This window comes from Aquarana catesbeiana, linkage group LG01 (assembly GCF_042186555.1).
Source record: "Aquarana catesbeiana isolate 2022-GZ linkage group LG01, ASM4218655v1, whole genome shotgun sequence".
NCBI classification, from domain to species: Eukaryota; Metazoa; Chordata; class Amphibia; order Anura; family Ranidae; genus Aquarana; species Aquarana catesbeiana.
This window is the reverse complement of record NC_133324.1, coordinates 987,705,736-987,718,703: the sequence shown is the minus strand read 5'-3', so window position 1 is coordinate 987,718,703 and position 12,968 is coordinate 987,705,736. Positions and strand designations below refer to the sequence as shown.

Below are 12,968 nucleotides of genomic sequence, written 5' to 3'. Positions count from 1 at the left end.
TCGCCAAACACAAAACGATCTGTAAGGCCCTCCCACAGCAATCCAGGGCCTCCAAAGTCATATCCCTCTGGAGAGCATTCTGTTGTCTCCCCTAAATATCCCTCCTCTGCATGCCATTGCAGAGCCCGATAATGATTGCCCAGCTCTATCTCCTGCTGGACCAGCCTGTCCATCTCAGTCACCCATTGCTCCTGGGGCCGCTCTCCCAGGAATGACATCCGCAATGCCCATTGGTCACTGGCCCGTTGCTCTTGGGTTGGAAAGCACTTGCCCTGTTTTATACCAGCGAGCTGCAGGGCTCCAATCCAGAGCTCCACCCGAATTTGCTGCCTAAGCTCCAGGTATTTATCCTCAGACACAGTCCTGGTGTATGTTGAAAGGATGATCTGCAGCAGCCCCGGGAACTCTGATGCCAGGTCCATATCTCCGCTGGGGTGACTGAAGTCTGCTATCCTGATCTTGGATCCAGATGGAGGTTTAGATTTCCCAGACTGCAGGAAGCTTTCCCGCTGCTTGCCACCAACGTCACGGAACGTCCCACACTCCGCTTGAGTGCTTCCGTCAGTATACCACTTCCTCCCAGTCTGGACTCAGATATCAGATATTCCAACTGCTCCCAAGCACAAAACAAGGCGAGACTTGCTTAGATGCTAACATGGACTATTTTATTATCACACATGGACACAACAGATAAAATATCTCAGAGACTCTTTCCCCCCACCCTTGAAAAAGAGGGCGGGTTAAACTGTCCAAAGACAATGGACACACAGGTCAGGTGTGTTCAAACTTCTCCTCAGTAAACAGTCTTATCAGCAGGGGGGCTGCTGGAGGAACCCCCCCTCCCTCTACAGGGACACACATCCCAAATGATCACAGCAAAGAGTCCACAACAGAATGAGGCAACCTACATTATATACATATATACACGACTGAGTCCGATTAGTACAGTTGAGACTGGATTTCTCATTCACCTCACAAAGAGTATTGTTCCCTTGAAAATCCAGGGCCCATAATCCAAAGGCAAGAGGCTTACATTCAGTCCTCTCCAACAGCCTCTGTCCCGGCTAGGTCTGTCACAATCTCCAAGCCAAGACTGCAGATCTACTGATTGAGTTGAAGTCATCTGCTGCAATCCCTGATTGAGGTGTGAAATGTTTTACACTCGTATTATCTGAGAGTGATAGTGAAGGGGAAATGAGAAAGATATAGACGGCCCCCGGAAAGCTGCCAGTCACCTTGTGAATAATGCAGCTCTATCCATATGACTTGTGTTATTGCAGCCAAATACATCAACTTTGTGTTCCTTTGTCTGTGAAATGTTCTAATGATATGAAGGAGAATTCCTGACACAACATTTCCTGACCTAATTACATGTCCTTTATTTTCCCCCAGATAGGGAGATTAGGAATCCTCCCATGTATTATCTGTGTTCCTCTGTATAAGGAATCCTATGACTACGTGTCTCAGTCTCAGCCCCTCCCTGTGTAGGAATGTACAGAACTGGTTACTTTCATTTCTCTCTTCTGCTCTCAGCGATGGCGTCTGCTGATCTGAGGAAGGAGCTGGAATGTTCCGTCTGTCTGAACATTTATACAGATCCTGTAATACTGAAATGTGGACATAACTACTGCCGGGACTGTATTGGTCGTGTGTGGGATACACAGGAGGGGTCTGGAGGTTATTCCTGTCCTGAATGTAGAGAAGAGTTCCAGGATCGGCCTGCACTGCACAGGAACATAACACTACGTAACATAGTGGAGAATTTCCAGTCCACCCATCCAGATCAGGAGGAGTCCGGGGTCTTCTGTACTTACTGTATTCACACTCCTATACCTGCTGTGAAATCCTGTCTGATGTGTGAAGCTTCTCTGTGTGACAATCACCTGAGAGTCCACAGCAAGTCACCAGAACACGTCTTATGTGACCCCACCACTTCCCTGGAGAACAGCAAATGCTCCGTCCATAAGAAGGTTCTGGAGTATTACTGCACTGAGGACTCCACCTGTATCTGTGTGTCTTGTTGTCTGATTGGAGATCACATCAGCCATAAGAAGGAATCTCTGGTTGAGGCCTCTGAGATGAAGAAGAAGAAACTGAGGAATGTTCTGAAGAAACTGATAACAGAGAGAGAGGAGATGGAGAAAAGAGTCCAGAGTCTGCAGGAACACAGGAGGAAAGTACAAGGAGAAGCAGATGATGAAACAGAGAGAGTCACTGTCCTGTTCAGAGACCTCAGGAGACGTCTGGAAGACCTGGAGAAGAGAGTCCTGAGGGACATCTCCGGGCAGGCAGAGCGGATCTCAGGGATAATCAATGATCTGGTCCAGGATCTGGAAATAAAGAAGGAGGAGCTGTCCAGGAAGATGGGGGACATTGAGGAGCTGTGTAACATGACGGATCCACTGACTGTCCTACAGGAATCAGACACAGGTGACTTGTGTGATACTGAGGATGGAGATGATGAGGACAGAGAGAGACATGATAAACTCCTCCATGATGGAGGGGATCTGGATGTGGGGGGGATCTCACACACATTACACACAGGTTTATCTGATATCATGTCTGGGGTAATTGTAGAGAAATGTCCAGGCACACATGTCTATCCACATTCTACTACAAAGGGCAAAGGTCACATCAATGCTGAACCATCCAGGAGACTTCCCCAACCCTCCCCCACCATACAACCATCCAGGAGACATCCCCAACCCTCCTCCACCATACAACACTCACACCTCCAGGCTAGAAGACCAAATATTGGGGTTGTACAACAAAAATTTGGGGTGTCGGGGGTTACAGACATATTACTGGATGTGAGGACAGCTGCTAATTATCTACATATATCAGATGACAGGAAAACTGCATCCTGGTCATCATCACATCAGAATCGCCCAGAAACACCAGAGAGATTTCAGTGTCCTCAGGTGATGAGCAGTCAGAGGTTCTCCTCAGGGAGACATTACTGGGAAGTGGATGTCGGGGGGTCATTGTACGGTATAGTCGGGATGTTTTACCCCAGTATAGACAGGAGAAGAGGTCAGTCATGGATTGGATATAATAAGAAGTCCTGGGGTTTGGAGAGGTGGGGGGGTAATCATTACTCAGTGATACATGACAGTAATAAGACCCCATTACCAGGTGGTGTCTCCAGTAAGAGAGTCAGGATAGATCTGGATTATGAGGCCAGGCGGATCTCCTTTTATGACCTGTGTGACCCGATCCGACATCTCCACACCTTCACCACCACCTTCACTGAGCCCCTCCATGCTGGGGTATATGTATGGGGAGGGGATGGTTATATAAAGATATGTGGGGGGAATCAGAAGTGAGAGATCTGCCCAGAGACATCACAAGGTGGATTATCTGATTGGTGATTGGTGGAATACTCATCCAATAGGAGGAAGCAGAGGACAGGGAACATGAGTGATTTATTTATAAAGCTGCAGGTTCCGGGGCCGTCATCTTCATCCTAAACCTCACTTCACTACCTAGTGTGTCACTGACCAGGAACAAGCATGCAGGAGGTCTGATTGTTCAGCCTTCACTGGCTGCATGCTTGTTCTGGGTCAGTGACACACGAGGTAACATACTCAATATGGGATGACAGCCCTGAAGACACACCTTTAAGGTGTATCTATAGGCAAAATTTTTTTTTTTTTTTCTGTTTTGTATGGAGTGGGGCAGGGTCCAGGGGTATTGATCCTGCCCCACTCCATACAAAACAGAAAAAAAGAAATACTTTTGCCTATAGATACACCTTAAAGGTTTTTTCTGTTATCCGGGGCTCCTATAGAAACATTTCCCTTCACTTCCTGTTCCAATGACAACATTCTACCAGACAGGAAGTGATGGGAACTCTCCAACATCAACAGGTACAGAAATAAAAAATCCTGTTCCTTAGTAGAGATGGGGAGAGATTAGAACCCCTGTCAGATCTTTATTCCTGACTGTGTCCTTGTTGTAGATTTCTAATCCTCCCACACTCCATTCAAATCTAGAACAATAGGATTTGTCTAGCCACACACTTTAACCACTTGCCGACTGTCGCACACCGATATAAGTCGGCACAATAGCAACGGTGGGCAAATGGGCGTAACTGTATGTCCCCTTTAATTGGCGGGGCTAGAGGGTGCACGTGGCGGGTACAGCGTGACTGTGCCTGCGGGTCCCGCGGACTAGATGTCCACCGGTGTCCCACGATCGTGTCACGGAGATGCAGAATGGGGAGATGCCTATGTAAACAAAGCATTTCCCCTTTCTGCCTTGTGTCATGACAGAGATCCACTGCTCCCTGTCATCGGGAACAGTGATCTCTGTCATGTCAGTGGTAGCCCCTCCCCCCCACAGTTAGAATCACTCCCTAGGACACATTTAACCCCTTGATCGCACCCTAGTGTTTAACCCCTTCCCTGTCAGTGTCATTTACACGGTAATCAGTGCATTTTTATAGCACTGATCGCTGTATAAATGACAATGGTCCCAAAATAGTGTCAAAAGTGTCCGATGTGTCCGCCATAATGTCGCAGTCACAATAAAAATCGCAGAGGTGATCAAATGCCACCAAAAGAAAGCTCTATTTGTGGGGAAAAAAAGGACGTCAATTTTGTTTCTGTGTAACGTCGCATGACCGTGCAAATTGTCAGTTAAAGCGACGCAGTGCCGAATCGCAAAAAGTGCTCTGGTCAGGAAGGGGGTAAAATCTTCTGGGGCTGAAGCAGTTAATATCCACAATGAGAATTTCTACATTTCTGTCCTCACAGGTTCCTTTACATGAAAAATCCATTGATCTGTGATTGCTCCTCCCCCTCATTGTGATTGGCTGTGATGATTGTCACTATGAATACAGCCAGTGCTAGTCTTGTTCCTATTGGTTATGATGTGGAGGGGGCGGGGATTGTGTACAGGTGATGGGGGTATACAGTCTCAGGAAGTGGAAATCCTTGGCGCCTCTATGATCCTTATGGAGCCGAGCAATTGTTCCATTTCCTCTATGGCCCTATTCATCTGATAAAGAGAAATAATTCTTATATGATTTACTAATGATGAAATGACATGACTAAGTGCTTATATGCTAATGTTAGGTTCTTTATATAATAACAGGTTCTCTGTCTAGAATGACTTTACACAAAGATGTTATTAGAACAAATTGTTGTTCTCGGGATCCTTGGAAGGTCTTGTTGGGGAACATAGAGACAGTTGGTCTCCTTCTTCTACAATGAGGGATTTGGGAGTCTGGAGGTGGGACAAGCTGATAAGGTGTTCAGAGATAACAGAAATGAATGTCTCTTGTAATGAATGATGTGCTACTTGTACAAATTCTTCAGTGAATGATTCCATCTGTAAAATGTTGATGTTTGGGACGGTCCTCCATGACAACTGTCCAGGATTGGAGGGTAAAAGCCTCCCGTATGATGAAGAGGTCAGATCCTTGGTCCACCTGCCATGTCTAAGGATCTCCGCACACCTTCATCTCTCTACTTTTTAATCTTTACTTTTACTTTGTAACTCTTCTCTTCTAAATAAACTTCCAGAACCTTCCCCGGGATCAGAGGTTGTTATTTCCTCATCACATTCCACAAGAACTTTGTAATCTCGATGGAACGCATCCATCACTTTATTGGGACACACAAGACTTCCTATGGTCAGGATTGTCTTACAATGTTACATTTTCCTATATATAAGACACAAACACATCACAGAATGGAACAAATAGATCTCCTTTGCTTGGTATGACCCGTCTTCATGTTACTGTAAAGCTGAAACTAAAGCACACAGATATTTATTTCTATTACAATTATTATTCCTTGTTTGTTTTCTAGTTCTGAATGAGTATTACAGAGTAATGTCCACTATTCTGTACGGTTATTGAATGTATTGAACATTTATACTTACATATCTATTATATGTGATATTTTTTCATGTTAAATTTCTTTTTAATGAGACTTTAGAATTCTACTTATCTATGTTCATTCTTTAATCATACTCAAGTATTACGGAGGTCTAATTGTTTCAGCACAATGGCTTAGTGGTCTGCACTTAGCAGCAAAAAGTACTTCAGGTCATGGGTTCAAATCCCAACCGAATGCATAAGCGAGTGCACAAATGTAAACCAACAGCCTGCATGTTCACTAGTATGTGATTCTTTTCATTCCACACAATAATAATATTGTTGCTAAATAACATCTCATACATTCCAATGATGGAAACAACCATGGTGATGTGACAATTAGGCATTCACCTATTTTTAGCGTACTCTGCTGCTTATTATTCAAGCTTCAAGCAGGTGATACAAAGTTTGGGATTTGAACCCATGGTTTGAGCGTTCCCAGTGGGCCACTTGGCCACTGTGCTGAGTACAATTCCACATAGAATATATATTTGTACCATGATTAAACAATTCACATATATAAATAGAGCTCAATATTCTCATAAAATACAAATTAAACATTAAAACATATTTGAAAACTAATAGAGATGTAACTGCAAATGTTCAATAAATGCCAATTAGATTATATTATTGTTAGATTTCTTGGTAAATGATTGCCCTTAATGATTGCGACTTAAACAAACAAAAACAAACAAGATATTTGGGGGGCACACTTTCACATGAAAGCTGGTGCAGCCATAAGACCATACAATAGAAGAAAAATATTATTGTCCTGCGACTTGGGACTGCAAAGTCACATGACAAGTCGTACCCCATGATTTCTAAGGAGTACCGTTCATATCTGTGTGACTTCAAAGCAGTCCCTGCACTACTTTGGTCCGACTTTGATATGACTTGAGGTCCATAGACCTCAAGATTACACAGGCACGTCAAGTCACATCAAAGTCGCACTACTTTCAGGTCGTACAAGTTTGAAAGGGGCCTAAGAGTCTGGTATGGATTTGAGGAGGACTCTGCACCGTTAGTAAAAAAATGTTGGCATGAGGGTTCCCCTTACAAGCCGTAACAGATACAAAAAGGCCTGGTATTGACTGGGGGACCCCACGTTGGTTTTTTTTCATGATTTTTGTTATTGCCGGAAATGTTAAAGATGTCGGAGGCCACTGGCTCCAAAAGTTCACATTGGAACCACTGCTTAGGAAATCCATTCACATCAGACATATGTGAACTTGCTGTAGGTGTTTGCCTATTGCAGGGATATGCAATTAGCAGACCTCCAGCTGTTTCAAACCTACAAGTCCCATCATGCCTCTATCTGTGGGTGTCAGAGTCTTGCTATGCCTCATGGGACTTGTAGTTCTGCAACAGCTAGAGGCCCACTAATTACATATCCCTGGCTTATTGGATGGCACTTTTCCTTTCACCAGACAAACTCCAGATAGGGGGTGTTGCGGTTGGGATTTGAACTTATGACCTGAGTGCTGCTAGTCTGGAGTGCTGACCACTCAGCCACTGTGCTTATCAGGTCTAGAACAAGAATATATAGGAGGACTGTGATGAAAGGATAAACATCTATAACTAGAAGACAACATTCTAATACAATTCTATTTACACATTAAACATGATTTCTTATATAATAGAGACCTAAGGGCGTGGCCTGGATTGGGGGAGGGGCCCACGCTGATTTGTTTACCAATCAAATTTAAATTTGTGTTGTTACCCCCCCTTGTGGGAGGCAGCACAACTCCTAACTTTCTAAATGTTACTGAAGTGGATTTGTATTTAGAAAATGTTGTTGTATTTCCTAACATGAAGCAAACAAGGATTAGGAGTGGTTATCAAATAGGGGGAGGGGAGACACAGGTGTGTACTAATGAGGTCAGCTGACTTCCTTCCTGTGTCTTATTGGCTTCTCAGTCTGATATCTACAGACCAGCAAGAGATGACGTGTTATAGGAAATATAGGAAACACGCAGGGAAGGTCTTCTTCTCTCAGGTACAGAAATTGTGTAGATTTTGCAGCAGAGGTACATTAATGGTATATTAGTACATAGGGGGGGAGGGGATTTGGTCTTTAATGGTGACATATGGAGACACTCATCTGTCAGGGAAAACGGTTACAAATGTGACCAGAGAGGACTCATCGGTGACATTTTCTGTGAATGGAGAACTTTTGATGGGGTGACATGTGAACCCCACCAGGATGAGGCCACCAAAAACCAGACAAGTATGTATGGGGGGGAGGGGTGAGGATTGCTGGGTGACGTGCGGAGAGGTCATTAGGACTATACAGGATTTTATTTTACCCAACAGTTTGTGGAGCTCTGGATAAAATGTATATATAATATATACACTTCCCACACTGTATATACAGGAAGATGTAGGAATCCAGGAAGTCTCCTGTGTATAGAAACAGGAAGTGATGTGTGTGCTGAGGATCACTAAGGTTGCTTTTTTAGTTTTGGATTTACATTTTTTTTTTTTTTTTTTTTTTTAATTTACCCACCTCCTTCCCAGGCCTATTCTGACACTTCTCTCCTACATGTAAAAATTAACTTTTTCTTTTTGCTAGAAAATTACTTAGTGTGTGTGTATATGTATATGTGTTCGTTTTTGTTTTTTGTTTTTTATAGTTTTTTTTTTCTTTTTTTAGCAGAGATCCTAGAGAATAAAATGGCGGATGTTGCAATTTTTTTTATGTCACATGGTATTTGTGCAGTGGTTTTTCAAACGCCTTTTTTTTTTTTTTTTTTTTTTTTACTTTCACTTTGAATCAAACAAAACAAACAAAAAAAAAACAGTAAAGTTAGCCCAATTTTTTTTTTTTTTTTTTTGTATATTGTGAAAGATGATGTTATGCCAAGTAAATAGATACCTAACATGTCACGCTTTAAATTTGCGCACGCTCGTGGATTGGCGGCAAACTTTAAGTACTTAAAACATCTCCATAGTTGACGCTCTAAACACAGGTTACCAGTTTAGAGTTACAGAGGAGGTCCAGTGCTGGAATTATCGCTCTCAATCTATCATTCGTGACAATCCCTCACATGTGTGGTGCGGTCTCCGTTTACATATATGTGTGGGAGTAACGTATGTGTTCGCATTTGCACCTAATCACGGTGGGACGTGGGCGCTGTAATTTTTTTATTTTTTTGTATTTTATTGCTATCTCAAAGGATGAACAACATCCCTTGTGATAGAATGGCCCATGACAGGTGGTCTTTTATGGAGAGATCTGAGGTCTATTAGACCCCAAATCTCTCCTCTGGCCCCCCATGTAGCCGATCAGACACAGATCGCTCTGATTGGTTGCTTACCTGGTGGCCAGAGAAACAAAGGGTAGGAACCGTAAGTGACAAGCTGCCCATCGCTCCTGGTTTCCGGGGTTACAGAGAGAGGGTGGAGAACGTCTGTTCCTCTCTCTCTGTACAGGGCAACCATCGCCGCCGGCCGCACTGCGATGGGACCGGAGAGCCTGGGAGGGGATGGGGGGTGGGACCCCCTTCTGCCACCCGCAGAAATGATTGAGTGATCGTTAGCCACTCAGATCACTTCTGCATTACTCCAAAATCGCCAGCTGAACAAAACGGTACCGGGATGATGCCTGTAAGTGCCGACCTCATCCCGGTATAACCACTGAAACCCAAGGATGTACCGATATGTACAGTAGGTGACCGCAATATTGTGTCAATCTCGCCGCACTTCTCGGCGAGATTTGACACCTACGAGCCCCGACGCAGGAGCCAGCGCCGAGATGGCTCACTCATCGGGAAAGGAAAACTTTGTTTTCCTTCCCCGATGAGTGACAGGCAGTTGTGACAGCTGTCTGTATGAATCCTGAGGCGGGAACACCGCGCCAAATTTTAAATGAAAAAACCGGCGTGGGTTCCCCCCTCGGGGGCATACCAGGCCCTTAGGTCTGGCATGGATTGTAAGGGGAACCCCCTATGCCGAAAAATCGGCGTGGGGGTCTCCCCAAAATCCATACCAGACCCTTATCCGAGCACGCAGCCCGGCCGGCCAGGAAAGGGGGTGGGGACGAGCGAGTGCCCCCCACCCCTCCTGAGCCGTACCAGGCCGCATGCCCTCAACATGGGGGGGTGGGTGCCTTGGGGGAGGGGGGGCGCCCTGCGGGCCCCCCCACCCCAAAGCGCCTTGTCCCCATGTTGATGAGGACAAGGGCCTCTTCCCGACAACCCTGGCCGTTGGTTGTCGGGGTCTGCGGGCGGGGGGCTTATCGGAATCCAGGAGCCCCCCTTAATAAGGGGCCCCCCAGATCCCGGCCCCCCCACCCTGTGTGAATGAGTTTGGGGTACATGGTACCCCTACCAATTCACCTAGGGAAAAGTGTCAATTAAAAAAACACAGTGCACAGGTTTTAAGAATAATTTATTAGACAGCTCCGGGATCTTCTTCCGACTTCGGGGGGTCTCCTTCCGACTTCTCCCGGTGTTCGGCCTCTTCTCCCGGTGTTCGGCCTCTTCTCCGGGCCCCGCCGCTATCTTCTTCCAGCTTTATTGCCAGCGAGGGGCCCGGTCTGCTGCCGCTGTCTCGCCGCCGCTTTCTCGCCGCTTCTTCTCTTCTTTTCTTCTTCCCCGATGTTGACACGACGCTCTCTCCGGCTCGAATGCTGTGTGCGAGCTGCGGAGCCATTTATATAGGCGGTAACCCCGCCCCCTTACGACGTCATGGTCCCAGCATGCGCAGGGATTCTGGGGTCACGCCCCCTTATGACGCCAGAGTCCCTGCGCATGCTGGGACCATGACGTCGTAAGGGGGCGGGGTTACCGCCTATATAAATGGCTCCGCAGCTCGCACACAGCATTCGAGCCGGAGAGAGCGTCGTGTCAACATCGGGGAAGAAGAAAAGAAGAAGCGGCGAGACAGCGGCGGCGAGACAGCGGCAGCAGACCGGGCCCCTCGCTGGCAATAGAGCTGGAAGAAGATAGCGGCGGGGCCCGGGAGAAGAGGCCGAACACCGGGAGAAGTCGGAAGGAGACCCCCCGAAGTTGGAAGAAGATCCCGGAGCTGTCTAATAAATTATTCTTAAAACCTGTGTAAAAGGACAGGCTGACTGAGGGCCCAGAGGACCATCACACACACCTACCCACAGACAGAGGGCACAGGAAGGACTGCAGGCAGGGCTAGGGGGTCTCTCACAACCCTCCTTCTCTCTCTCCCCCCTCCCCCAACTAGTGAATGACTACAGGTCCCAGCATGCACCCATGAGACCTCAGGGGCTCATACTTGGACTTGGACTAAAAGGATTATATAATGTCCAGTGTGTGTCTTTATGTAACATTATTGTAGAAAATACCTTATTTACAGCACCACTGGGAGCTCAAGGGACCCGCTGGAGCTCTCCTCCTCAACTATCAGCTGATGTCAGCGGCCCCTCCCTCTGCAGTGCTTACATCAGCCAGAATCTCAGGCCCCTCCTTCTGCAGTGCTGAGGTCAGCCGGGATCTTGGACCCCTCCCTCTGCAGTGCTAACATCAGCCAGAATCTCAGGCCCCTCCCTCTGCAGTTCTGACATCAGCTGGGATCTCGGGCCCCTCCCTCTGCAGTGCTGACATCAGCCAGAATATCTGGCCCCTCCCTCTGCAGTGCTGAGGTCAGCCGGGATCTCGGGCTCCTCCCTCTGCAGTGCTGAGATCAACCGGGATCTCAGGCTCCTCCCTCTGCAGTGCTGACATCACCTGGGATCTCGGACCCTCCCTCTGCAGTGCTTGGAGCAGGAAAGAAGAGCTCCGGCGGGTCCTGTGAGTGCCCAGCGGGGCTGTAAATAAGGTATTTTCTACAATAATGTTACATAAGGACACACACTGCACATAATCCTTTTACAAGATTTTACAAGGACTTTAACTCAGGTTTATTTTGGGTATTACAGAGATGTTGATCCTGAGATGACAGGGAAGGAGGGGGAGAGAAGACAGGGGATACAGGAATGGTTTTTAAAAAAAATGTTATTGCTTTATTCCTGTAAAATAAAAAAGTAGATTATTGTACATAAATAAGCCCTGAAAATAAGCCCTAATGCGTTTTTTGTATCCTAAATTAATAAAAGACCCGATCTTATTTTCTGGGAAACACGGAAGACGTTCACCTAATTGGTGGTTCTCTGTTCTCAACTTTTGAAGTTGTAGTTGCTTCAATTAGGTGCAAATGGAGTCTACCATCTGTTGCTTCACCGTATTCTTGGTATATGAACCCCAATGTTTCCACAACTTAATAAATCTCCTCCTTTATTTTTCCTCAGACAGGGAGATTACTATCAGGAATCTGATCTGTGTTCTTCTGTGTATGGATTTCTATTACTACAAGTCTCAGCCCCTTCCTGTGTAGGAATGTACAGAACTGGTGACCTCGCCCTGTGTAGGAATGTACAGAGCTGGTCCCCTCGCCTTGTGTAGGAATATACAGAACTGGTCCCCTCGCCCTGTGTAGGAATGTACAGAGCTGGTCACCTCGCCCTGTGTAGGAATGTACAGAGCTGATCACCTCGCCCTGTGTAGGAATGTACAGAGCTGGTCACCTCGACCTGTGTAGGAATGTACAGAGCTGGTCACCTCGCCCTGTGTAGGAATGTACAGAGCTGGTCACCTCGCCCTGTGTAGGAATGTAAAGAGCTGGTCACCTCGCCCTGTGTAGGAATGTATAGAGCTGGTCACCTCGCCCTGTGTAGGAATGTATAGAGCTGGTCACCTCGCCCTGTGTAGGAATGTATAGAGCTGGTCACCTCGCCCTGTGTAGGAATGTATAGAGCTGGTCACCTCGCCCTGTGTAGGAATGTATAGAGCTGGTCACCTCGCCCTGTGTAGGAATGTACAGAGCTGGTCACCTCGCCCTGTGTAGGAATGTACAGAGCTGGTCACCTCGCCCTGTGTAGGAATGTACAGAGCTGGTCACCTCGCCCTGTGTAGGAATGTACAGAGCTGGTCACCTCGCCCTGTGTAGGAATGTACAGAGCTGGTCACCTCGCCCTGTGTAGGAATGTACAGAACTGGTCTCCTCGCCCTGTGTAGGAGTGTGTACTGGTCACACTGGTTACTTTCACTTTCACTTCTCTCTTCTGCTTTCAGCG

The 12,968-nt window shown here is 46.5% G+C and overlaps 1 protein-coding gene across 1 annotated transcript; it reads left to right on the top strand.

Moving 5' to 3' along the window:
- Window positions 1-1,496: 1,496 nt before the first annotated feature.
- On the top strand, window positions 1,497-3,924 carry LOC141124044 (E3 ubiquitin/ISG15 ligase TRIM25-like). Its single transcript, XM_073612127.1, has one exon. It carries the CDS (start codon window positions 1,536-1,538, stop codon window positions 3,324-3,326), a length of 1,791 nt encoding a protein of 596 aa, XP_073468228.1. The 5' UTR covers window positions 1,497-1,535; the 3' UTR covers window positions 3,327-3,924.
- Window positions 3,925-12,968: the final 9,044 nt, after the last annotated feature.

What these genes read in the sequence shown, in the direction of transcription:
- LOC141124044 (XM_073612127.1), top strand. Translation starts at nt 1,536, where the DNA reads ATGGCGTCTGCTGATCTGAGGAAGGAGCTGGAATGTTCCGTCTGTCTG.